This window comes from Dasypus novemcinctus, chromosome X (assembly GCF_030445035.2).
Source record: "Dasypus novemcinctus isolate mDasNov1 chromosome X, mDasNov1.1.hap2, whole genome shotgun sequence".
Classification (NCBI taxonomy): domain Eukaryota; kingdom Metazoa; phylum Chordata; class Mammalia; order Cingulata; family Dasypodidae; genus Dasypus; species Dasypus novemcinctus.
The window spans coordinates 186,805,682-186,831,122 of NC_080704.1; the positions used below are offsets into that span (position 1 = coordinate 186,805,682).

A 25,441-nucleotide genomic window follows, 5' to 3' on the forward strand; every position below is an offset into this window, starting at 1 on the left:
TGCCTCCCGTACGCCGCCTGGTGCCAGCTGGCGGTGGCGCGCTGCCAGCAGGCGCTCTTCCACGCGCCGGGGGAGGCGCTGGCGCTGACCGAGGCCGCCCGCCTCTTCCTGCTGCAGGAGCGCGACGCGCGCCAGCGCCTGGCCTGCCCCCGCCGCCTACGGAGAGCCGCTGCAGGCCGCCGCCAGCGCCTTGGGCGCCGCCGTGCGCCTGCACCTCGAGCTGGGCCAGCCGGCCGCCGCCGCGGCCCTCTGTCTCGAGCTCGCCGCCGCCCTGCGCGACCTGGGCCAGCCCGCCGCCGCCGCCGGACACTTCCAGCGAGCCGCCCAGCTCCAGCTGCCTCAGCTCCCTCTGGCCGCGCTGCAGGCGCTCGGCGAGGCCGCCTCCTGCCAGTTGCTGGCGCGCGACTACAACGGGGCCTTGGCGGTCTTTACGCGCATGCAGAGTCTCGCGCGGGAGCACGGCAGCCACCCGGTGCAGCCGCCGCCGCCGCCGCCGCCGCCGCCGCCTCCTCCAGGCCCTCAGCCGGGACCCGGCCCGGCGTCGGCGCCGCTCCCTCCTAACGCCGTCTCCGTGGCGCCCGTTCCCACTGCACTAGGCGCCTTCTCGGACGTGCTGGTCCGCTGCGAGGTGTCGCGCGTGTGCTGCTGCAGCTCCTCCTGCAGCCACCGCCTGCCAAGCTGTTGCCCGAGCACTGCCCGAGCACGCCCAGACCCTGGAGAAGTACTCCTGGGAGGCTTTTGACAACCACGGGCAGGAGGGCAGTGGCCAGCTTCCCGAGGAGCTCTTTCTGCTGCTTCAGTCTTTGGTCATGGCGACTCACGAAAAGGACACCGAAGCCGTCAAGTCGCTCCAGGTGGAGATGTGGCCGCTGTTGAGTGCTGAGCAGAACCACCTCCTTCACCTAGTTCTGCAAGAAACCATCTCCCCCTCAGGACAGGGGATCTGATCAGTCACATTAACCAAATGACTTTTTTTTTTCCTTTTATCAAACCTCATGCATCCTCTTTTGCATATGGAGGAAAATAAAAGAAGTTTATCTTCGTTCTACATTTATGTTCGTTCTGTTGTCCCCGTAGGAATAAGGATTGCTATCCCAGAAGTCTTATTTCCAGAAGAGTAGGATGAAAAATCAAAACAAAACGTTAGGATAGAATCGAGGTTGATGTGGCTCTTTTCCAAAAACCTGCTACATAAAGATGAAAATCCCTTTTATCCACTTCCTCTTCTTCCACCCAACCTCCCCATCTTTGTTTTATAGTGGGTATTTTATTATGGAGAGCTGTTTAAGTATTGAAGCTATATGGTTTTACTGTTACTCTGATTCCTTAGTGTATTTCTATGTCTTTTGCAATCACCAAGTTTCTCCCTTATTTCATCTGCCCCATGCATGTATTTCATAGAAATAATTTTATTCCTTACAACTTTTTGCTTTCACAACCCTAAATCCATGATGAATTTATCCTGTACTCTTGTGGTTTAGATTTGCCTCATCTGTAAAACGTGAATATCCTACAGACTTTTCAGGAGGCAGAAAGCAGAACCAGATGGTTCTCTTTCAGCTCCAAGATGTGTTCATTTGAAATTTATTGTCTCCCTAGTATGCGTGCTATACCTGGCGAAGAATCTGCAGAGATAATTTGAGATGCAGTTCTCATTCTAATAGGTGCAGTACAATGGTTCTTGTGCAAATGTGTCTGTTTGCTTTGGAATTCCCAGTGCTGGTTTTGTCATAGCTATATGTAATCTAGATTATATTTATTTGTAATAGAAGTCTTTCTGCAGGCTTTTATTTAGTTCAAATGTGTAAAATCAGAGTGACTCTTAGGTATTGTGTGATTAAGCAGTGCCCTATCCTTGTCCACCAAAAGTTTGATGGCTTCCCATTTTAAAACACTAAATTTCCAAGGGTTTTTTGGTCCAATTTAGGTGTGTGTGTGTGTATAAATTTACAGCTTTGAGAATCTTAATAACTTCTCAAAATATAACCTTATTCTCAAACACTCCAGAAAATGCATCCTGTTGGCTGAAGTTATTTACAGTATAGTAATGCCACATTCTTCCAGGAGAAAGCTTTCAAGGTGACATCTCAATTTTGGACTTCTTGCTGAAAACCATGAACCAATAAATTCCTGTTGTTTAAACCAACCCATTACATGATATTTGTCTATGTACATGGAAAAGTAAGACATGCCCCTTTTCCCCCACAAATTGTTAAATATTTGCCAGTGCACCATCGAATGTAAGTACAGCATGACAATAAGAAAGAGAAGAAATGTGATCATATCAAACATGCTGAAAAAACATTGATAAAATTCAACAGCCATTCTAAATAAAATAGGAACAGAAGGACACTTCATAAATACATAAATACTTGTTTGAAACTAACGGTGAATATTATATTTAATAGTGAAACATGGGTTGCATTCCTGTTAAAATCAAGAACAAGATAGTCTTATTTGTTAACACAACACACATATTCTCACAGCATTTAAGGTGATTGTTATTTCGCATTTACTAGGTCCTGTCAGCACAGTGTCATAAATGATTAGACTGCCGTGATGTTCTGTGGGATGTCGAGATGTTTGAATTCCTTGGGTTTTTTATTATGACAAAGACCAAGGGAACTGTATGAAACCAGGTCCCAGAAGGAAATAGGGCACACTGAAATTAGGATAATTTGAGGAAGATTAAGTAAAGATACTAGTTAGGAAGGTGGGGGCAGATAGTAGGGGCTATTACCTCACCTAGGCCTGAAGGGATGAGAAGGAGCAGAAAATTGGGTAGTGTTGTGGTTTAAAAATGACCACAAATTCTTTGACATTCCTCCTATTGAAAAGTGGGATCTATGTCCCTTCTTGAATCTGGGTGGACTTGTGACTTGCTTATAACCAAGATGTACTTAAAATGATGCAGCATGACTTCCAAGACAAGGTCAGAAAAGGTGATCTAGTCTCCACCTTGTTAGCTGGAACACTCACACTTGGAACCCCTAAAATACCATGTAAGAATTCTGACTACCTTTTAGACTTCCATACTATAAGGAGTTCCAGGTCTCATGGAGAAGTGATTTAAATGTTCTCCAGGGAACAGCCAGCCCTATATACTGTTCTAGCAAACTGCATCAGCTATGCAAGTGAAGATGTTTCCTGATGATTCCAGCCCCAGCTGTTGAATCTTCCCAGATAAGGTCCTAGACATTGTGGAGAGGAGACAGACCATCCCTGCTGTGCCCTCTTCAAAGTCTGGACCCACAGAATGCATGAACAAGAAAAATGATTGTTATATACTAAATTTGGAGTGGTTTGGTACTCAGCAACAGTAACTGGAGAGACAGAGCAAACTTGGCAAGGATGGTGCCAGGAGAATAAATATCCTGATCTTACTATCCTCTCTTCCTCTCATCTCTTGCCAGTGCTCCCTATTGGTGAAACCCAAACACAAGCTAGAAGGCAAAGTAGTTTGTTTATATATTCCATACAGACCAGTGTTACAGAACAAGTAACAGGGCAAAGAAGCAGGAAAATTGATATAAAGGAGCAAAGAGAAGATACCTTGCACAAGGATAGTTTGAGGACTTCTGAAGACAATAAAAGGTTTTAGGCAGAGACTGATAGCATTATTATCCTGAAAATGATGTACAACTTTTACTAGAGAAGAGACTAGAAGCAGGGGAGGATTAGTTAGGTGTGTAACATAATAGGCCCAAGTTAGAGGTGATAGGGATCTGGGCTAAGGTAACAGCAGTATAAATGGAAAACAAGGAAGAGCTAGAGGAATTACAAAGGAACGACTGGCAAGAGTCTTGATCTCACCCCCTAGAAAACTAATCAGTTCCCAAGGTTTTGCCCATTCTTTTATGTAGAAGATGAAAATCTTCATTTCCATCCATAGTTTCACCCCATAAGCTTGGTCTTTCATCTACTGCCTGCTGGAAATTTCAAACTTGTTGTCCCACTATCACCTCAAACCTAGGATATCCATAAACTCACCATCTTATCAATCCATCTAGTCCTGAACCTCATATGTTTTTCATTAGAGCATCTCCTCATTTCTGACATCTTTGAGATTTTTGGTGCTACTACTTTTCTTTGTTCATATATTCACAACTACTCCTACTCCCAATAAGGTGGAAAACACTTTTTTGAGTTAAGATTGCAGAAACTAGAGTGTTTGCCCCACATCTGAAACCTGTCAAAAGCTCTTTGTAGGGTTCATTAATTCTCTTGAAGGACTAATTACTTACCATTAAGGTTCCAGTGGAATTCCCTCTATAAGTCTGCCACTTCTTCCCATCAAGACTATACATGATGATAAATTGAGAGACGTAGAGGCTGGAAAACTTCTGGCGGGCACCCTGGGTCTTGATGCCATGAATAATCATTGGTGCCAACAGATCCACCTACCAACGAAAACATTTTATTTTAATCCATTTTTAATCCTGAAATTAATTATTGGCTCAGAAAAAGTCTTCATTGATATAGATGTTCTGGATGTGCAGGTGAAATAGGAACCAATGTTGAAATGTGGACATGTGTGGGAAGCAGTGGTATAAGTGGTGAGAACTAGCAAACCAGGCCACTTCCAAATCGTTGAACCCCTCCATTTCCTCTACACACATCATTTTTGCTGCACATATGGTCTCATATAACTTAATGCCTTGCCCACACCTCAGTCTCAGCCAAGCCAAAGTCAGTTTCCTCCCCTCTCCCAGACTAGCCCCCAATCCAACATGATAAACTGTTATGCATCCTTCAAGTTATTTCAGAAGTGATCTCTCCTGGTTAGCCTGCCCTGACTTGCCTAAATTTAGTGCTACATCTTCTATGCTTCCACTTCATTTTGAATATAAATTCATTATAGCAAATTATTGCACCATTTTATAAAGTTTGTTTTGCCTGTCTGCATTCCTTATTAAAGTGAGATCCTTAAGGCAGTGCACCTGTTTGTTACCTAATGTCTCTGAAAATCAGTTTCTTCATCTATAAAGTGGATATAACAATAGCATTTACCGCTAAAGATTATCATGAGTATTAAGGAATTAATACTGTATTGAGGAATTAATACTGTGCTGAGTTCAGTGCCTGGCACATACTACACACTTAATAAATGTTAACTTTAATGTTTTTTTTTTTTAGCCCCAGCATCTAACATGGTATCTGATATAATACTTAAGCTTACAAATGCTTTTGAATAAATGAGTGAATAATGGCAGAGTGGTAAGGAATGGTCGGTTTTCAAAGAAGAGGGCATGGACCAAACAAGAATCCAAGGGTTATCTTTTATAGGAACTGTGGGATCACTTAATGCCATAACAAGCAACTCAAACTTAACATTTTTCACAGATGCCTGGCTCACTCACATTGGACTGGTCATGACCCTTGTGCTTAATGACTGTCTCCTTCAGTTGATTAAGTTTCATTCATTCATGCAAAGAATATTTTTTGAAGAGTTACCGTGTGCCAAGCACTCTTCTAGGTACTGGTAATAGAGTTGTGAACAAGAAAAAGGTCCTTTCTTTGGAGCTGGTGTTTCTGCGTGATGGAACTGGACTCAGATGGGATCTCTTTTCACAAGACTTTCATGCTACTTTACTGGAATTGTAGTTGGTGTTGGGGTTTAAGATATATTTAGGGGATTTGAATCTCTGGACTGACAATATGATAGCCAGGCCCTGAGCCTCAACAGACTTCAGCTCCTACACTCTGATTTATTGGACTTACCCCACTCAGCTAACATGGAGTTAAAGAATGTCAACCACCACACCACAGAGCCTAGAGTGCCTACAACTGAAAGCAGGAGGATTGCATCCAGTATCCATGTGGAATCTAAGCCCCTACTTGACATAGATGTGCAATGGACACAACCAATCCAATGTCCACAGAGAAAATGTGGCATTGGTGTGGGAAGGGTGGCCATGGTGGCTGCTGGGTGCGGGGAATGGGAGGAAGAGATGAGATGGGGAGGCGTTTTCGGGACTTGGAGTTGTCCTGGGTGGTGCTTCACTGACAACTACGGGACATTGTAGATCCCCCCAGGGCCCACTGGATGGAACGTGGGAGAATGTGGGCTATAATGTGGACCATTGACTATGGGGTGTAGCTATGCCCAGAGATGTACTTACCAGGTGCAATGGATGTGTCATGATAATGGGAGAGAGTGTTGCTGTGGGGGGAGTGGGGAGTGGGGGCGGTGGGGTTGAATGGGACTTCATATTTTTTGAATGTAATATTTTTTAAAAAAATGAATAAAAAATTAAAAAGAAAAAGAAAAAGGTCCTGCCTCTCTCTAAGCCAAACTCAGCATTTAAGCACACAACCTTCCACCCGATATGTGACATGACATCCGGATATGAGCCTCCCTGGCATTGAGGGATTATTACCAAGTACCAACTAGCAATGCATCTGGATAGAGACCTTGACAAAAAGGGGGAAATGGTAAATACAAATGAGTTTTTATAGCTAAGAGATTTCAAAGTGAATTGGGAGGTCATTCCAGAGGTTATGCTTATGCAAGTCTCAGCAGGATCTCATTGACTGCCACAGTAAACAGTGCCTCAAATAGCAGGGATCCTGAGAGCTCTAGAGACATTTAGACACTATACCCAGGGCAGATAGCTCAGGAATTTGGCACGCTGTCAATGGGCCTTACTTTGGAATTTATGCTCCCCAGTGTAACAGAGTTAGACTCATTTATAGGTTCTCTATACATGGCTCTTCTGCCCCTTTTATTTGACTATAATTAGTACTATACTTGATAAATATATGTCCCAGAGACTTAAATCTTTGATCTGTCCATATGCCAGTTAAGCCCTGAATTTCAGCAGAAATTGCGACACCTACTCTCCAATTCACTGGACTCACCCAGGGCAATTAACAAGGAGATGATGATGGATAATACCCACCCCAAGGAACAGAGGGTGTCTGCAACCACAAGCAAAATAGTTCCATTCACCTGACCCATAAGATCTAAGTTCCCTCTCAATTAGAAGCAGAGCGGGCATCACCATCCCCAAATCCTCAAGATTGGGGAATGAACAACGGACTAAAGTAGACTTATTATTATTCTACTATAGACATTATTATTCTAGCAATGGAAGAACTCTTATCATTGATAAAAAGGCAGTGGCCACCAGAGGTTCTGAGGAATGGGAGAGGGAAGAATAGGTATAATATGGGGGCATTTTTGGGACATTGGAGTTGTCCTGCATGACACTGCAGTGACGGATACTGGCCATTGTATATTTTGTCATAACCTACAAAGTTGTGCAGGACAGAGTGTAAACTACAATGTAAACTGTAATCCATGGTTAGTAGCAAGGCTTCAATATGTATTCCTCAATTGTAATATATGTACCACACTAATGAGGGATGTTGTTGATATGGGAAAGTGTGGGAGGGGAAGGGAGTGGGGCATATGGGAATCCTTTATATTTTTTTGTAACATTTATGTAATCTAAAGCTTCTGTTAAAAAAAAGAAAAGAAAAGAAAAAAAATAGAAAAAGTCCTGACCTCATGGAACTTACATTTTAGGTGAAGAAACAGGCTACTATGTATGTATGTAGTGTGTGTGTTTATCTATGGTGTCCAATAGTGATAAGTGCAGGAGAAAAATGAAGCAAGGTAACAGGACAGAGAGTGAGGAGGAATTCAACAGCTGCATCAGTGTGTCTTTTCCCAGATTAGATGGAATTCCCAATTGAAGAGACACCATTTTTTTCCTTTTGCTATTGTAGTATAAACAACTGAAAGCATCAGATACAAAAATCATGATTTTGTTGAATCAACCTGCACCATTTCTTCACATAGCTTATGAGAGTTCTTTTTTGGACCACTGGATATTGTACCTTCTAACAGCTTTTAAAAGTCTTGCTGACTTTTCTATTTACATTCTGAACTGACGAATGCTTGGCAAACTGCCAGTATTATCTAGTTCATCGTATTCTTGTGATTTTTCTAGTGGACATCTTGTGATTTTATAATGGACACCTTGGGGCATTTTGGCAACTAAAGTTTCAATATGTTCAGCTATGTATCCAACCCAGTATGAGTGTGACTTTAAGAAATCTCTCTATGAGGCAGTAAGCAAGGTGGTGATGTCATGTGGTACATAAGCACAGGAATATACCACATTTTGTTTATCCGTTCATTGGTTAATAGACATTTGGGGGCTTCCATCTTTTGGCAATTGTGAATAATGCCACTATGAACATCAGGGTGCAAATTTATGTACGAGTCTCTGCTTTCAATTCCTTTGGGTATATTCCAAAAGTGGGACTGCCAGATAATATGGTAATATTAACTTTCTGGGGAACCACCAAACTGTTTTCCACAGTGGCTGAACCATTCCACATTCTCACCAACAATGAATGAGTGCTCCTATTTCTTTACATCTTCTCCAAGTATATTCTCTTTTACTTAATAGTATCTGTAGTAGTTTGGCATTGCTTATGAATTCCAAACATAAATATTGGATTATGTTTGTAAACTGGTCTATTCCTCTGAGTGTAATTAAATTATGATTAGGGCTTTGATTGGGCATGTCAGTAGGACATGAAAATGACAAGGCATGGGAGTTAGTTGGAGTTTTGAAGCTGGAGCCCCCAGTAAGTAAGTACACAGAGAAGCAGATACATGAGGAGGCTCTATTAGACACAGCAGAGGCCTGGGGAAGAGATGAGCATTTGCCTGATAGTTCACAGCTGGTCTTGTGGAGAGAGCAGAGCAGCTGAGCTCAGAGAGAAATGAGCCCCAGGAGAGAGAGAGACTTATCCCAGCTTACAGCTGATATTGGAAGAAGCTGGGACTACAGAGCCTTAAGAGGAAGAAGGCAGACCGAACTCTTGTAGACATCAGCAGCCATCTTGCTCCAATACATGGCAACAGACTTTGGTGAGGGAAGTAACTTATGCTTTATGGCCTGGTAACTGTAAGCTTCTATTGACAAATAAATACCCTCTTTAAAAGCCAACAGATTTCCAGTATTTTGCATCAGCACTCCTTTGGCTAATACAGTAGCCATTCTAGTGGGTGTGAAATGGTATCTCACTGTGGTTTTGACTTGCATTTCCTTAATGGATAATAGTGTTGAACATCTTTTCATGTATTTCTTAGCCATTTGTATATGTTTTTTGGAGAAGTATTTACCCAAGTCTTTTGTACAGGTTTTAATTGGGTTATAGTCTTTTTGTTGTTGAGTTGTAGGATTTCTTTTTATATTCTGCTTATTAAACCCTTACTGGATATGTGGTTTCCAAATATTTTCTCGCATTCTGTAGTTGTCTTTTTACTTTCAGAATGAAGACTTTGATGCACAAAAGTTTTAAATTTTGGTGAGAAATCTGCACTAAATCTTACTGGGTGTCCCTTGTATATGATGTTTCACTTCTCCCTTGCTGGTTTTCGAAGTTTCTCTTTTTCTTTGGCATTTGCCATTCTGAATAGTATATGTCTTAGAGTAGGTCTATTTGGATATTTTCTGATTGGAGTATGCTATGCTTCTTGGAAATGTATATTGATGCCTTTAATGAGAGTTGGGAAATTTTTGGCCATTATTTCCTCAAATACTCTTTCTGCCCCCTTTTTCTTCTCTTTCTCTTCTGTAATTCCCATGACATGTATGTTGGTGCAATTGGTGATATCATCCTGCTCCCTGAGCACCTGCTCATTTTTTCCCCATTTTTTTTCTCTCTATTCTTTTCTCTTTTCAATTTCAGCTGTTCTGTCTTCTATGTCACTGATTCTTTTGTCTATGATTTGAAATCTGCTGTTTTTATGCCTGTAGTGTATTTTTAAAATTAATTTATTGAAATATATCACCCCCACACAAACATACATAAACAATAAGTGTATAGTAATAGTTGTGAACTTACAAAGCAAACATACATAATGTCATACAGGGGTCCCATATATCAACTCTCCACCACACCTTGCATTGTCATGAGATGTTTGTTACAAATTATGAAAGAATATTGTCAAAATCTTACTACTACTAATTATAGTCCTTATCTTGCATTTGGTGTGTTTTTCCCCAAACACACCTTTTTATTTTTTAAATATATTTTTTATGACAGAAGGTGTAAACAAATAAAACAATCATGCATATATGCAGAATTCCCAAGCAACACCCTTCTATTAATACACCATACTGTGGTGGAAGAACATTTGTTACAGATAAGATAATATCATCTGATTGTTACCATGGTCATGTCCATTTGGCTCACATTTTCCATATTGCCCCAGTATCAGCACAGTATATCTTTGGCATAGATGCAAGAATATTATATTATTACTGCTAACCACAGTCCACAGGTCATTCCAGTTGTATTTTCCCCATGCATTCCCACCAACCTGCAGTAGTGATATACATTTGCTCTAGCTCACAAAGGACACTCTTGCATCTGTACCATCAACCACAATTCTCATCCACCTCTTGGTTTACTGTGCTATTCAGTTCCTAGATTATTCTCTAGCATTCTGTTAATTGGCATTTACATCCCTAGACTACCATTTTCAGCCACATCCCTTTTTATAAACTAGCTATTACTATTTTAACTATCCATTCTATACATTTCTTCACTTTTACATTAAAGCTTATTAAAACTTCTACCTACATTAAACATCAGTAGTCCATCTCAGTCCTACTCTTATCTCCATTAAGAGTCTACCACCTACCACCAGGTCTTGAAGATATTTTCCTACAATTTCTTCTAGAAGATTTATGGTTCTTGCTTTTCTTTTTAGGTTTTTGATCCATTTTGAGTTACTTTTTGGTAAGGTGTGAGACAGAGGTCCTCTTTCCTTCTTTTGGCTCTAGATATCCAGTTCTTTCAGCACCATTCTGCTGAATGGACTGCTCTGCCTGAGCTGTGTGGGTTTGATAGGCTAGTCAAAAATCACTTGACCATACATGTGAGGATTTGTTTCTGAACCATCAGTTTTGTTGCACTGGTCTATGTATCTATCTTTATGCCAGTACCATGCTGTTTTTATGACTATAGCTTGGTAGTATGATTTAAAATCTGGAGATGAGGGTTGCTTTTCCTTTTATGATGTTTCCAGCTGTTCGGGACTCTTTACCTTTCCAAATAAATTTGCTAATTGTGTTTTCAATTTTTTTTAATGCTGGTGGAATTTTTATCAGGGTTGCTTTGAATCTGTGTATCAATTTGAATAGAATTGTCATCTTTATGATATTTAAACTTCCAATCCATGACCATGGAATGTTCTTCCAGTTATTTAGGACTTTTTTGATTTCTTTTAACATTGGGTTGCAGTTTCCTGAATACAAGGGCTTTACATCATTGGATAAGTTTATTCCTGACTACTTGAGTTTTATCTGATGTATTTTATTTTTACCACTCTTTTGACACTTTTAGTTACTTTTATTGACATAATCTTCATTTCAAGACTCTCTTCCAGGCCTCTCTCCCCTGTCTTTTATTTCAGGCTCTAGCACACCGTTTAGTATTTCCTGAAAATCTTTCTTAGAAATTCTCTCAGTTTCTGTTTATCTGTGAATATTCTAATCTTGCCCTCATTTTTGAAAGACAGTCTTGCTGCATTTAAAATTCTTGGCTGAAAGTTTTTCTCTCATAGTATCTTAAATATATCAGACCAGTGTCTTCTTGCCTCCATGATTTCTGGTGAAAAATCACCACTTAATCTTATTGGGTATCCCTTATATGTTATGCGTTGCTTTCCTCTTGCTGCTCTCAGAATTCTCTCTTTGTCTTTCGCATTTGACATTCTGATTAGTATTTGTCTCGGAGTTGGTCTATTCGGATTTTTTCAGATGGGAGTATATTGTACTTCTTGGACATGGATATCTATGTCCTTCAATAGGGTTGGGACATTTTCTAACATTATTTCTTTAAATACTCCTTCTGCCCCTTTTCCCTTCTCTTCTCCTTCTGGGACACTCATGACTTGTATGTTTACACATTTCTAGCTGTCATTTAGTTCCCTGAGACCTTGTTCAATTTTTTCCATTCTTTTCTTCATATGTTCTTTTGTACATTCACTTTCAGAGGCCATTTCTTCAAGCTAACAAATCCTTTCTTCTGTCTCCTCAAATCTGCTATTGTATGATTCTAATGTTTTCTTTAATTTCATTTATTGCACCTTTCATTCTCATAAGATCTGCTATTTTTCTATGCTTTCAAATTCTTCTTTGTGTTCATCTAGTTAGCCATCTCATTGAATTTATTAAGGAGATTTGTTTGAACATCTATGATTAGTTGTCTCAACTCCTTTATGTCATCAGGAGGCTTATCTTGTTCCTTTATCTGGGCCATAGCTTCTTGTTTCTTGGTGTGGATTGTAATTTTTGGTTGGTGTCTTGGCATCTGGTTTACTAGAGTATTTATTCTGGATGCAGTTTTTCTCCTTAGTTTAGGGCTTCCTGCCCTTTCTCCCTTGCTAGTTGTGCAGTAGGAACCAAGGATGTAACTGTTGCTCTAAACTGAGGAGGGTCAAGCTGCCCTCATTGTGCGAGGGACTAATGAATCTTCTCCTAACATTCTCCTTTGCCAGACATAGGGACAGAGTCACAGTTGTGTGGAATAATTCAAGTCATGCAGGCCTAGACTGTGGTTGCCCAGAGAGACCGACGAAGCTTCATACCCCATTCTCCCTTGCTTGGGGCAGGCATGGAGTTGCAGGTGTGGGCAGCAATCTATGCAGTGTAGGTCCAAGATGACCGCAGGTGCCTCAGTAGACTTTTAATTATTCAGTTTGTGCCAGCCAAAGGTAACTTCAGTTACCTGGATAGACTGGTGCTGAGCTAGCCAGCCTCCTCCCTGCCAGAGGTGGGACTGAAGCCTAGGCCAGGGCTGCAGGCTGATCTGGGTGAAAGAAACCAGTTCCTACCATCATTGTGATATTTGGTCAGGCCGGTTTCCTCTCAGGCTGGGGGTGGAGTCAAAATGGCAGCCACCGGCCTTTTTCCAACTTGGACAAATTCATACCCCAGCTGTTCCCAAGGTTATTCCTGAGCCATCCGAGTCTACCTATCAGTACCTAAAATCAGCAGCCAACTGTCTCTTCCTCCGCTGTTTTTGGGAAAGGGCGCTTCCAATTCCGGTCACAGAACAGCTCCTGCGGCAGCTTGTACCACCAGAGTAGGACACTCACCGGCCCCTGCGGCTTGGCCGGCAATTTCCCGGAGAGGCTGGTACAAGTCTCCGCACCTTCCTCCCTGCTGGAGGTGGGGCTGTGGCCTAGGCTAGATCCGCAACCTGACCTGGATGGAGAGAAGCCGGTCCCCATCAGCACTGGGATCCTCAGTCTATGCCACTTCCCCTCAGGCCAGGCGCGGACTTTAGATGGTGGCTCCTGGCCTTTTTCTGACTTGGACAGGCTCAAACCTTAGCTGTTCTCAGGATTATACTGTGGCCCACTGAATTTTACTCATGAGTAGCTGAAGCTGGTGCCCAGCCATCTCTTCCTCCCCCATTTTTGGGAATGGAGCTTCCAAATCCAGCCTCAGAACAGCTCCTGAGGTGACTTGTGACTCCAGTGGAGGATGGGTACTGGCCTCTGTGGTGTGGAGCGCTCCACTTACGAGTCTTCTCTGCAGATGAGCAGTCTCCTCCTTTCATTCCTTCAAGGATGTGGCAGGGTGCTCTTCTGGCCTCCTGGAGCCCCCATACAGGTGCTTCACCTAGCTCCAGAGAGCTCTAGGTGTTTGCTAACTGCCCTGTAGCAGGAGCTGACTCTAGGAGCGCCTTACTCCGCCGCCATCTTGCTGCAATCTCCTGTAGCATACTTTTAATCTCACCTATTGTGTCTTTCATTTCCATAAGCGCTGTTATTTTTCTATTCAAGCTTTCAAATTCTTCATTGTGTTTTCCCAATGTCTTCTTTTTTCCCATTTTTATTATCTTTTTAAAAAAAGATACATAGATCACACAAAATATTACATTAAAAAATAAAGAGGTTCCCATATACCTCACTCCCCACACCCCCCACTCCTCCCACATCAACAGCTTCTTTCATTAGTGTGGTACATTCATTGCATTTGATAAGTACATGCTGGAGCATTGCTACACAGTATTGATTATAGTTTGCATTATAATTTACACTCTCTCCCAGTCCGTTCAGTGGGTTATGGCAGGATATATAATGCCCTGCATCTGTCCCTGCAATATCACAGAGGACAACTCCAAGTCCTGAAAATGCCCCAATATCACACCTCTTTTTCCCTTTCCCTGCCTTCAGCAACTCCTGTGGCCACTGTTTTCTTAATGTCTGTTATCTCTTTAGCCATGTTGTCCTTCAACTTCTTGATTTAGGAGATTTGTATGAATATTATTGATTAATTATTTCATAGCCTGTGTCTCATCTGGAATTTTGATTTGTTCCTTTGCCTGAGCCATATCTTCCATTTTCTTACCATGACTTGTAATTTTTTCTCATGTCTAGGCATCTGATTATGATGGTGCGTTTACTCTGATGTTCAGTTTCTCTTGCTTAGGGATTTTGTGTTCGTTTGTGGGCTACCATGGTTTTTTGATTCTTAGTTCAATTTGTTCTAGGTATTTAAAATTGCCCCTGTTTAACTGCTCAAACAAGGGCCATGGACCCAATAATGGGGCGCAGGCAAGTTTCCAAGGACCTTGGGGAGGGAAGCAGTAAAAGTATTAAAAAGTCTTATTTATTTACTTTTTCCTTCTTTGTGTGCACTTTCCTATTCTGCCAGCAGATGGCACTCCTTGGCAGACCTCTCTGCTCAAATCCTGGGAGGGAATGTGTTCACTGGAACCCTATCTTGGTGGACAGTGCAGATAAAATGTCCTGAAGAATTCCTTCTCAGGGTAGGCTATTCAGAGTCAAGCCTCACAAATTAAACTTACTCAGAAGCTTCTCTCCTCCCTTGGCTGGCAGCACCCTCCCTTTTCCCAGGGAGGAATTAAATTTCAATTCGGCGACCAGTCAGTAGGTCAGTAGGTAGAATGTTTGAGAAGACAGGTTCCCTTTAGTTCTCTGGCAGCCACCAGGGAAAAGAGTGTTGCAGCACTGCTTGACCTGGAAATGTGTGACCCATGGGGCACAGCAGACCAAGTTCACTGGCCAAAAGCTGCATGAGCTGTAGGCTGAGTCTCTCCCTCTCCCCTTTCCTAGGGAAATGGGCTCCTGCCACTTCCTCAGTCTGTAGCTGTTGGCCAGGTGCCACAGGACCCATCTGCAGTGCTGTGGTGGGGGGATGGGTGCCAGCAGATGCAGTTGCAGCTTTACTCATAGGTCTTCCCCACTGAGTCTCCTTTTCCTTGCCCCTCTCTCTTCTAGGTGGTGTCCAGCCTTCCTCTGGTGTCCTAAGTCCTAGAACAGTTGTCTGGACAGTTTCTGCCTGTCCTCTACCTAATTTCCTGGGAGAAAAGTGAGTCCTGTGTCTCTCTAATCCTCTATCTTCTCAGAAGTCTCAAAAGTTTTTAATTTTGATGAAGCTATTTTTGTGTATCTTCTGCCTGCAGGGCAAGTTCTGGTAGGGAAAGCCAGAAAGGAGTTTGTTGTTTCAGTCTTTCAGGCTTCCACCTGACAGATTGGCACTGAACATACAGGTCCCCCAGCATGGGCCCAGGGGTTACTCTGCTCCCTCCAGAACAGGGCTAGGGACCCACAATGCTGACCCCACACTGATCCAGGGCTGGGGATAAGGGAAGGTCTCAGGAAGGTTGCCATGAGCTTCTCCTACAGTTTTTAAAGCTGCATTTTCTTGATGCAATGCTTTAACTGTTTTCCAGAGTTCTGTGGAAGATGGCGCTGCCAGTTCTTGCTTGTTGTTGAAATTTTCTATGGAGTTATAGCACCCTGGAGCATCTTATGCTGCCATCTTGGTTGACCAGTCTATTTTCGTATTTTGATCATGGCTTTTGTGAAGTATTAAAAAAATCAGAAATAATGTGAAACTTGGAAGATGAGGACATACTTTGGAAGACAAATTTTGACAAGCTAGAACAATGGGCCAAATCTGATAAGAGGGAACTTAGCAGCACATATCACTAAGGGTTCTTTGGCTAGCCATAGAAAAGGCACTCCAATTCGTAGTCTCACTAGTTTGTATTGTGAGAGAGATATAATTCCCCAAACCGAAATATGTATGCCATTACAAATAATAAATAATGAGATGCAACAGCCAAACAAATGAAGATGTCACTACCCAGAGATACATATAAAGTTGAAAGTGAAAACCACAGAGATACAAGATGAAGAACATATGGTTTAGCAGCAGCATACTTAGGCATCAGTGAACAGTTATCTCAAATTAAATAATTAGTAGGCAGTGCCTACAAAAAAAATGAGGTAAGCTGATGTGGCATTAATGGACGTTCTCTTTGTGTCTGCTTCTTTATAAGCTAGTTTATCTTTCCTTGCTCCTTATTTACTCTTTTCACCTCAGAAGAAATAAAAGAGCAGATGCAATCTTGCAAAGGAAAAAAATACATAGGGGAATTCCTCATCAAATTATGAAAAGGAAGAAGAAAGCTTGCCCCTTCCACTTTCAGTATGAGAAGAGGATGGAAGCAGGGGAAGTATGTGGTAAAACCTGTACACAAAATTCCCCTTTCCTAGCTGTAAGTATCAGAAGTAGAAGGCATGTTATAAAGATTAACAGCAAACCTGTAAGCAGAAAAGTTTTCTCTCTGTTTCTTGTCTGGCACTCTAGAAGGACCCTGCTTAAAGTTCCTATATGTTCTTGAATGGATCACAGAGTCTGACTGATTTTTGGATATGCTGGGTTAAATAACATGCATTTTTACAGTTAATTGTACCTTTCCTTTTTAAATGGGGCTATTAGAAAGTGTAAAATATACATGTGGTTCACATTGGTCACTCTCATTAAATTTCTGTTGGACAGCACAGTTCTAGAGGAAATGGAGATTGAGTCATTTGTTTTTATGTTAAAATAAAGGGGATTGGAGGATTAAAGGACACTTACACAGTCAGAACCATCTAATAGAATTGACAGTCTTGGGAGATAGTGAGTTTGGTCTTATAGAGAACATTCAAATGTGTTTGTTTAGGAGGTACTGAGGATTGATCACAGGACCTTGTACACGGGAAGCAGGCACTCAACCACTTGTGCTACATTTGCTCCCCAAAATTCAAATGTTTTAATACCAGTAGAAAGATTCAACACACAAAAAGAGTACTCATCGGCATACTCAATTCTATTTCCAAGTCTTTCCTTCCTGATTGTTTTTTACAAATCATAAGGGACATATGTTCTTCAGTTGATGAGAATGATTGAGGTACACACACATATTCATACAGTATATATATACATACATTATATATAGTATATACATATATGTGTCTTGCAAGAAGAAGTGATATGATTGAAAGTGATACATTTCCTATCATTGATTAGTTTTTCTAACCTTGATCCAGGAAAAGGGATCCTTAGTGCTCCAGGCATTGACAGATCCTGTGTAATGAAGTCTCGCCAGCTTTGGGGCCCACTCCCCTATGCCCAAGAAAAGGGAAAGATGTTAGATTCAGCTGTGTTGGTCCTAGACACTTGGGGATTAAATTATTCTTTTGAGAAAAACGAATCCTATTTGTGGAGAAGACAAAGAATGCATACAGGCTTCATAGCTCAGTATCAGTTACTACTGAAGGGTTTTTGCTTGTCCTTGCCCATTCCATTTTATAACATTTAATAATTTTGTTGATGGATAGCACCTCTAATTAGCTGACACTGCAGTTTGTTACTAGCTCCAAACACTATTATATCTTTATTTACACAATGATGTTCATTGTAGAAAAATCAGAAAATGCAAAATAAAAATAAGCAAAAATACAGATAAAAGAAATAAAAACAATCCTCCCACCCAGAATTTGTTTTTTTTTTTTTTTTTTACTATTTTGGTATATAACCTTAAATCCTTTTACTCAAAGGAAATTTTTTCTTCTCTAAAATGGAAATTGGCAAATTTTTCTTAAAGAGCCAGATAGTAAATGTTCTAGGTTGTGAAAAATCATATGATCTCTGTAGCAATTACTAATTCTGCCACTGTAGCATGCAAAAGCAGCTGAAAGCAACATGTAAAAGAGTGAGCATGGTTGTATTCTAATAAACTTTATTTATGGACACTGACATTTTAATTTCCCGTAATTTTATTTTTCTTTTGATTTTTTAGCCATTTAAAAATGAAACCATTCTTAGCTTGCAGGCCATAAAATAACAGGTGGTAGGCTGTATTTTGTCTGCAGGTTGTATTTTGCCAAGCCCTACTCTAAAACAATGTTTGAGAAATCTCTGTAGAGCTTATTCAAACTTTATCATAACTGTTCATAGGTATCCTTTTGGCAATGTGGTAGCACCTTTGTCTTGTAACACTGGGTAAAACATGAGGGGTGTGGAAGTTTACTGAGTATTTCCTCTGTACCAGACATAATTGGAGACAGTTACAGTATAGTATGAAAAGCAGTACATAGACATGATACCGTGAGAAAATATAGGAGAAAATGGTTCTGCCTTTTGGTTTGGGGAGAGTTATGAAAATCTTTATAAAGGAGGGGAGGCTGGGAATGAGTCTTGAAGGATGAAGAAGGTTTTCAAGGTGGAAAAGAATGGAAAGAACATTTTTTAAATGGAGGAGTCAGCGTATACAAAGGCAAAGAGTCATAAAATGACAGGGCATACTCAGGAATAATAAGTACTTCGGAAATGTCAGAAGGATTGTGTACAAGGACAGTGAGGGATGAAAGATGAAGCCAGAGAGTTTAGCAAAGCGCAGTCACAGAAGTCTTTTTAAACCATCTGGAACTTCGTTCTGTATGTAACAGAAAGCTCCAGAGAGGGCTAAGGTGAGTAAGTGATATGATTTGATTTATACTTTAGAAATAGTCCTGCTCTATTGAAAAGAATGGACTCAAGGGGAACAATATTGAAGGAAAGGGAGGTCATTCGGAGGCAGTGGCATAGCCCAGATGAGAAATAATGGTGACCTGAATTAAGATGTCACGCAGAAATGGAGAGGAGATGGATTTATGAAATTGAAGTAATAAACCATGGAGATGGACTGGTTATCTGAATCTCTCCAACAGAAATAAAAAAAAATGAAATCATACTAGAATCTTGGAACAAAATAATATTATTTACCATATTGTCCTGAAGCTGTAATCTGAGAATCTTTAATATGTCCAGAAGCCATTCCCAGAGGAATCTGACACTCTGAAATCAAGCAAGGAGAACACAATAGCTAGAAGAGCAGAAAATTCAGCTTCACAAGAATAAGTCAGTGAAAATGGTAATACCAACAAATGCTAACAATTTTTAGTGTTTACTATATACCAAGAATTATACTAAATAATTTATTGTACTATTGCATTTAATTCACTCAACAGATAGATGAATTATTCACATTTTCAGCTGAGGAAACTAGGGTTCATACATAAGTAGACTAATGGTTCTCTTACATGTTGATGATTAAAGCTCCAAACTCTTCTAAATGATATTTGTAAGATTTGGTAAGTGAATCAAAATTAACTTCTAAAAATTTCTCTTGGAGGTCTTGAAGCTTTGCCAAGTTGTTAAAATTGAGAGGTATTTTTGGCATCAGTTGGTTGAATATTTAAAGCCTCAGGATCGATGTGTTTGAAGCTTCATGATTATCTGTCCTCCTCTGAAGATTAATGATTTCTACCAGCAATATTCACTTTAAATTTGATAATAAATTGTGGGCATGTATTTCTTTCTTTATTTATTTTTTAAATTTCAAATTCTAAAAGAACAATCATGCATACCATACAGGAGTCTCATACATGACCCCACTATGAACACCTTACATTGTTGTGACACATTTATTACAAATGATGAAAGAACATTGTCACGATATAACTGATATCTATAGTCCATAGCTTATATTTCGTGAATTTTCACCACATACCCTCCTATTATTAACTCTATGTATTAGCATTGTGTATTTGTTATAGTTCCTGAGAGAATGTTCTCATATTTGTACATCATTCACCATAGGGTTCACTGTGTTGTATGGTCCCCTGCCTTGCACAATCCATCTAAAGTGTGCACTCAGTTGCCTTCACAGAGTTGTGTTGTCATCAGCTCAGTCCATTTCAGAACGTTTTCATTGCTCCAAAAGAAAAAAATCCCAAACCAATTTATACCCCCCATTATTGACCCTTAGCTTTGGTATAGTACCTTCTTTGCCTTTAAAATATTATAATATTACTGTTAACTATAGTCTGTATGTACCTTTAGTTATCTTTTTCCTATGTAGCTCCATTTTCTTAACACCTTGTAATAGAGGAACATTCTTATATTTGTACTATTAACCACACTCATCATCTTTTTTTTTTACTGTTAATTACTGTTATACAGTCCCTAGGTTATACTCTAGCTTTCTTTCAATTGACATTAATCTCCCTAGATGACCTTTCAGCCACAATCACATTTATAAATCCGCAGTGTTAGTTATACTCACTATAATGCGTTACCATCAACTCTATCCATTTCCACATATTTACAGTCCACCTTATTAAACATGTTACATATATTCATCGTCAGCTTTCCATTCTCAGCCCACGTTCTATCTCCTACTAACCTATATGTCATGGTTTGTATTTATTTATTGGTGAAGGCAACCATCCCAGGAAGGAGGAAAAGATGAAATGAAGCTGTATAAAAGTGAGCTGGTTAGGCAGAGTCTCTGCTCACAGTGCTACTCACCCTTGCTGTATATCAGAAAAAGAGTGCTCATTCCAGCTTGTAGGTGCTCGCCAATAAGGCATTCTATCCGCCAAATTCCAACTTTGGATGGCAGCATTTCCACTGTCTGAAAAACACCTAAACAAAAACAAAAGAAACAAAAAATACTTCTTTTCATTTAAAAAAATGAACATTATACATAATATCAAAGAAATCTCTTAAAGTCAGTTCCACCACTTTTGAAACCCTCAAATCCAAAGAACTTGTTATGTGACGCTTCCAGTTACCTCATTACTGGAGATTGAGTTCTGACCTGACCGGCAATATTCCCCAAGAAATGAGAGAGACTGACTGCTTTGGTGGTGGAGAGAAGAAAATAAGGGTCGACCTGCACTCCCATGGTTTTTCAGAGCAAGAGGTTTGCTTCCCATTGACCAGATATAGGATCCCTATGAGAGAGTGAGACCTTCTTGGGTCCAGGCCATTAGGGCTACTTAGAGGGACAAATTAACCCCTGCAGCAAGAAGCTGGTGGTAAATACAGAGGGACTGAGGAATGAGTCACAAGTAATCACCCAAAATAAATGTGGAACCAACCAGATCAAGGGGATTTCATGAGAGGGTCCCAAAAGGAAGCCTCTAAAGAGTTCTTGAAAGTGTCCTGCGAGAGAATGAGTCAGCTTTAAATATCTGCCAGTTGCAGATAGTGTGAGGTTAGTTTACAACAATGGTGCCGGTTGTAAGTAAGTTAGAATTGGTTCTATTCCCTAACCCTTATGCTGGAATTCAGCACAGCAGCTAACAAGGGGGTGGGAGAAAACATGATAAGCACAAGATAGAGAAATAGAGGACTCAGTTTTGCTTACTCATTGCAGACTTCCAGCCTGATGCAGACTCAAGTTGAGGGAAGGGAGATTTAAGTTAAATCAAGTTCGGAATTTTTATAAATATCTTGGGGTGGACATTGTTGGAAACTGAGGCATGGTGGTCTCACAAAGGGAGACGTGCTGTTCCCATGGCTATGCTTTTAACATAGGAATGCAGCAATTAAGCCTTTCGAGTCAGCAGGACAGAGCTGTCCTGCGCAGGGAGAAATACAAGTAAACACACTTTGTAGTTTGAAAGGAATACTAAATCTTTGTACTTAGAGATAAGTTCTTTAATTTACGAGTCTTGTTAATGGGTAGTTTCACTGCTTGTTATCTCAATAGTTTGAGTATATATAATGTCACATGTAGAAAATGAAGTTGTCTGAGGAGTGACTACTCGCAGACCCCCTGATCCCAGTTCTCTCTTTATTTCTTTGTTTCACTCTCTCCTTTTCTCTTTCTTTCATTCCCGATACCCTTCGGGTCCAAATCTCCAACAGACATTATAACTTACGATGAGCTAGATTGGTGCAAAAGTAATTGCGGTTTTACATTGTTTAAATTTGCCATTTGATACTGGCATACATTCTTAAATATATGTGGTTGTTATACATCATTTTAATGTGCATTTCTTGCTTAATTTTTTTGCTAATGACTTATTACTTGTTTATTTTATATTTATTTTAGACTATGAAAATGATGTTGGACAAAAGGCAAATCCGTGTGATTTTCTTATTTGAGTTCAAAATGGATCATAAAGCAGCAGAGACAACTTGCAACATCAACAACGCATTTGGCCAGGAACTGCTAATGAATGTACAGTGCAGTGGTGGTCCAAGAAGTTTTGCAAAGGAGATGAGAGCCTTGAAGATGAGGACCGTAGTGGCCGGCCATCCGAAGTTAATAACGACCAATTGAGACCAATCATTGGAGCTGATCCTCTTACAACTACGCGAGAAGTTACCAGAAGAACTCAATGTTGGCCATCTAAGGTCATTCAGCATTTGAAGCAAATTGGAAAGGTGAAAAAGCTCAATAAGTGAGTTCCTATGAGCTGACCAAAAATTTTAAAAATCATCATTTTGAAGTGTCATCTCTTATTCTATGCAACAACAGCGAACCATATCTCAATCGGATTGTGATGTATGATGAAAAGTGGATTTTATAGGACAACCAGTGATGACCAGTTCAGTGGTTGGACTAAGAAGAAGCTCCAAAGCACTTCCCAAAGCCAAACTTGCACCCAAAAAAGGTCATGGTCACTGTTTGGTGGTCTGCTGCCAGTCTGATCCACTAGAGCTTTCTGAATCCCAGAGGAACCAGTACATCTGACAAGTATGTTCAGCAAATTGATGAGATGCACTGAAAACTGCAACACCTGCAGCCAGCATTGGTCAATAGAAAGGGCCCAATTCTTCTCCATGACAATGCCCGACTGCATGTCGCAAAACCAACGCTTCAAAAGGTGAATGAATTGGGCTACAAATTTTGCCTCATCTGCCATATTCACCTGACCTCTCGCCAACTGACTACCACTTCTTTAAGCATCTCAACAGATTTTTTTGCAGTGAAAATGCTTCCACAACCAACAGGATGCAGAAAATACTTTCCAAGAGTTTGTTGAATCCCAAAGCATGGATTTTTAAGGTACAGGAATAAACAAACTTACTTCTCGTTGGCAAAAATGTGTTGATTGTAATGGTTCCTATTTTGGTTAATATGGATAAGTTTGAGCTTAGTTATAATGATTTAAAATTCAAGGTCTGAAATTGCAATTCCTTTTGCACCAGCCTAATACAATGTAAAGTGACTTCAGGCCTGTTGATTACTTAAGAGCAAGCAAAAAAGTCACAGAGCTTATCAGAATTTTCACCCAGAAACTGTGTTTACCTCCACTATTAAGCCCTTTTAAAAAGGATCGTGGAGGGCTAAAATAAAGTTCTATTTTGATAAACAATATTGATTAATCAATATACTGCTTACATATATAAAGAAATCACTCTCTGGCTAACTTTTTTTTTTAGAGATTTATTTTTTATTTATTTCTCTCCCCCCATCCCCACCCCATTGTCTGCTCTCTGTGTCCATTCACTGTGTGTTCTTCTGCATCCACTTGCATTATCCAGGAGCACTGGGAAACTGTGTCTCTTTTTTGTTGTGTCATCTTGCTGTGTCAGCTTTCCGTGTGCAGCGCCACTCCTGGGCAGGCTGCATTTTTTCACGTGGGGCAGCTCTCCTTGTGGGGTGCACCCCTTGCGTGTGGGGCTCCCCTACTCGGGGACACCCTTGTGTGGCAAGGCACTCCTTGTGTGCCACAGCACTGAGCATGGGCCAGCTTAACACATGGGTCAGGAGGCCCTGGGGCTCAAACCCTGGACCCTCCATATGGTAGACGGATGCTCTAACAGTTGAGCCACGTCTGCTTCACTTTCTGGATAACTGTTGGTATCATGTGGGATTTGAGATGGAAAATGAAGAAGGCATAAAAATTCATTTTTCATAGGAAAGTGCTGTGACACTTGCTATCCATTTATTCTGCTTTATTTCATTTATAACACTTTATCTGTATCTGAAATTATCTTGTTCATTTGCTTATTTATTCTCTCTCTGAATGTTAAGGATACCTGAAAAAGTAAGCTACCGCAGAGAAGAGAGTTTATTCACTGACTGTTTCTCCAGTGTCTAGACCAGTGCTTAACATATACACGTAAAATAAGTACTCAATAAGTAGAGTGGGTAGAAGAAAGAGCACAACCTAGCTCATACCTGGATAGAGGTTATAGACTGCCATTTTATGCTCCTGTTCTTTCCGTACAGTGAACACGTGCCCACTGAAGTGAATAGAATGGATGTTTTCATTGCTGCCCATGCTGAGCAGATACCATCGGATCTTTTGTTCCTGAGCCATTACTAAGCCAGGTAGTGTATCCATTACATAGCCGTTGATTGCTGGAGAAGGAGAACACAGGGAAAGCTGCTAAAATCTATTGTAGAGGTTTCTTTCCCTCCACCCCACCCAAAACATAGATGCTTCTCAGGATTCCATTCCACATATATAATATCAATTCATAAAATGTTCAAGACTCTGGCTCAAGGCTCATATGACATATAGTATATGTTGCATTTAACAGTGAGTAATATTTGGGTGTGGGATATGTTACCATGGAAGCGGTAATTCTTTTTAAAACTGGGGTCTTCCATCTGAACATTGCAAGGAGCCCTGCAGTTTCTTTCCATGTTTTCAGTGAAGTACCAGCTCTTTGTCTCATCAAAGATAGTGAAAAACAGAGCAAATTCCTGCACCATCAGTTGTCTCCCATGAACAGGGTTCAGGGTATTAGTGTGGCAGATCAGAAGGGGTCCAATCAAGCCTGAGTGAAGATCTTTTTCCTGGGGAAGGAGAACATCAATCTTATGAATATAAGCTCTCTTACCTATGAACCAGAGTGGATTTCTCATTAATTATATGCCACTCCAACCCACCCCACATCTTCCTGCTGTACAATTTATTCTCTTCAGTGGATTCCAAAGTGATAATTATTTTCTTTTTAATTAATTTATTGAAGTATAGCATTCATACATAAACATAAATGTATAATAATAATTGTGAACAAGTGATTAGTTGTCTCAACTCTTTTATGTCATTTGGAAGCTTATCTTGTTCCTTTAACTGGGCCATAGCTTCCTGTTTCTTGGTGTGGATTGTAATTTTTGGTTGGTGTCTTGGCATCTGGCTTACTAGAGTATTTATTCTGGTTGCAGTTTTTCTCTTTAGTTTAGGACTTTTCTCCCTTGCTGATTGTGCAGTAGGAGCCATGGATGTAATTGGTGCTATCAGCTGTGTATGCTTAAGCTGCCCTCATTGCCCCAGGGACCAACGAAGCTTCTCCCAACTTTCTCC

The 25,441-nt window shown here is 40.6% G+C and overlaps 2 protein-coding genes across 2 annotated transcripts in view; one reads left to right on the top strand and one right to left on the bottom strand.

Moving 5' to 3' along the window:
• F8A1 (coagulation factor VIII associated 1) overlaps positions 1 to 1,048 on the top strand; it is a 4,763-nt gene extending 3,715 nt beyond the window's left edge. The window contains 4 exon segments of the mRNA XM_071213248.1: positions 1 to 147; positions 149 to 634; positions 637 to 681; positions 684 to 1,048. Coding sequence (XP_071069349.1) covers positions 1 to 147; positions 149 to 634; positions 637 to 681; positions 684 to 947 — 942 coding nt within the window. The 3' untranslated portion in view covers positions 948 to 1,048.
• F8 (coagulation factor VIII) overlaps positions 1 to 25,441 on the bottom strand; it is a 382,001-nt gene that overhangs the window by 39,314 nt on the left and 317,246 nt on the right. Inside the window, exons 17-22 of the mRNA XM_058291449.2 lie at positions 24,702 to 24,930; positions 24,307 to 24,489; positions 20,694 to 20,810; positions 19,107 to 19,178; positions 17,380 to 17,465; positions 4,245 to 4,400 (exon numbers count right to left, since the gene is read on the bottom strand). Of these exons, the coding sequence (XP_058147432.1) occupies positions 4,245 to 4,400; positions 17,380 to 17,465; positions 19,107 to 19,178; positions 20,694 to 20,810; positions 24,307 to 24,489; positions 24,702 to 24,930 (843 nt within the window). The remainder of the gene's footprint in view (positions 1 to 4,244; positions 4,401 to 17,379; positions 17,466 to 19,106; positions 19,179 to 20,693; positions 20,811 to 24,306; positions 24,490 to 24,701; positions 24,931 to 25,441) is intronic.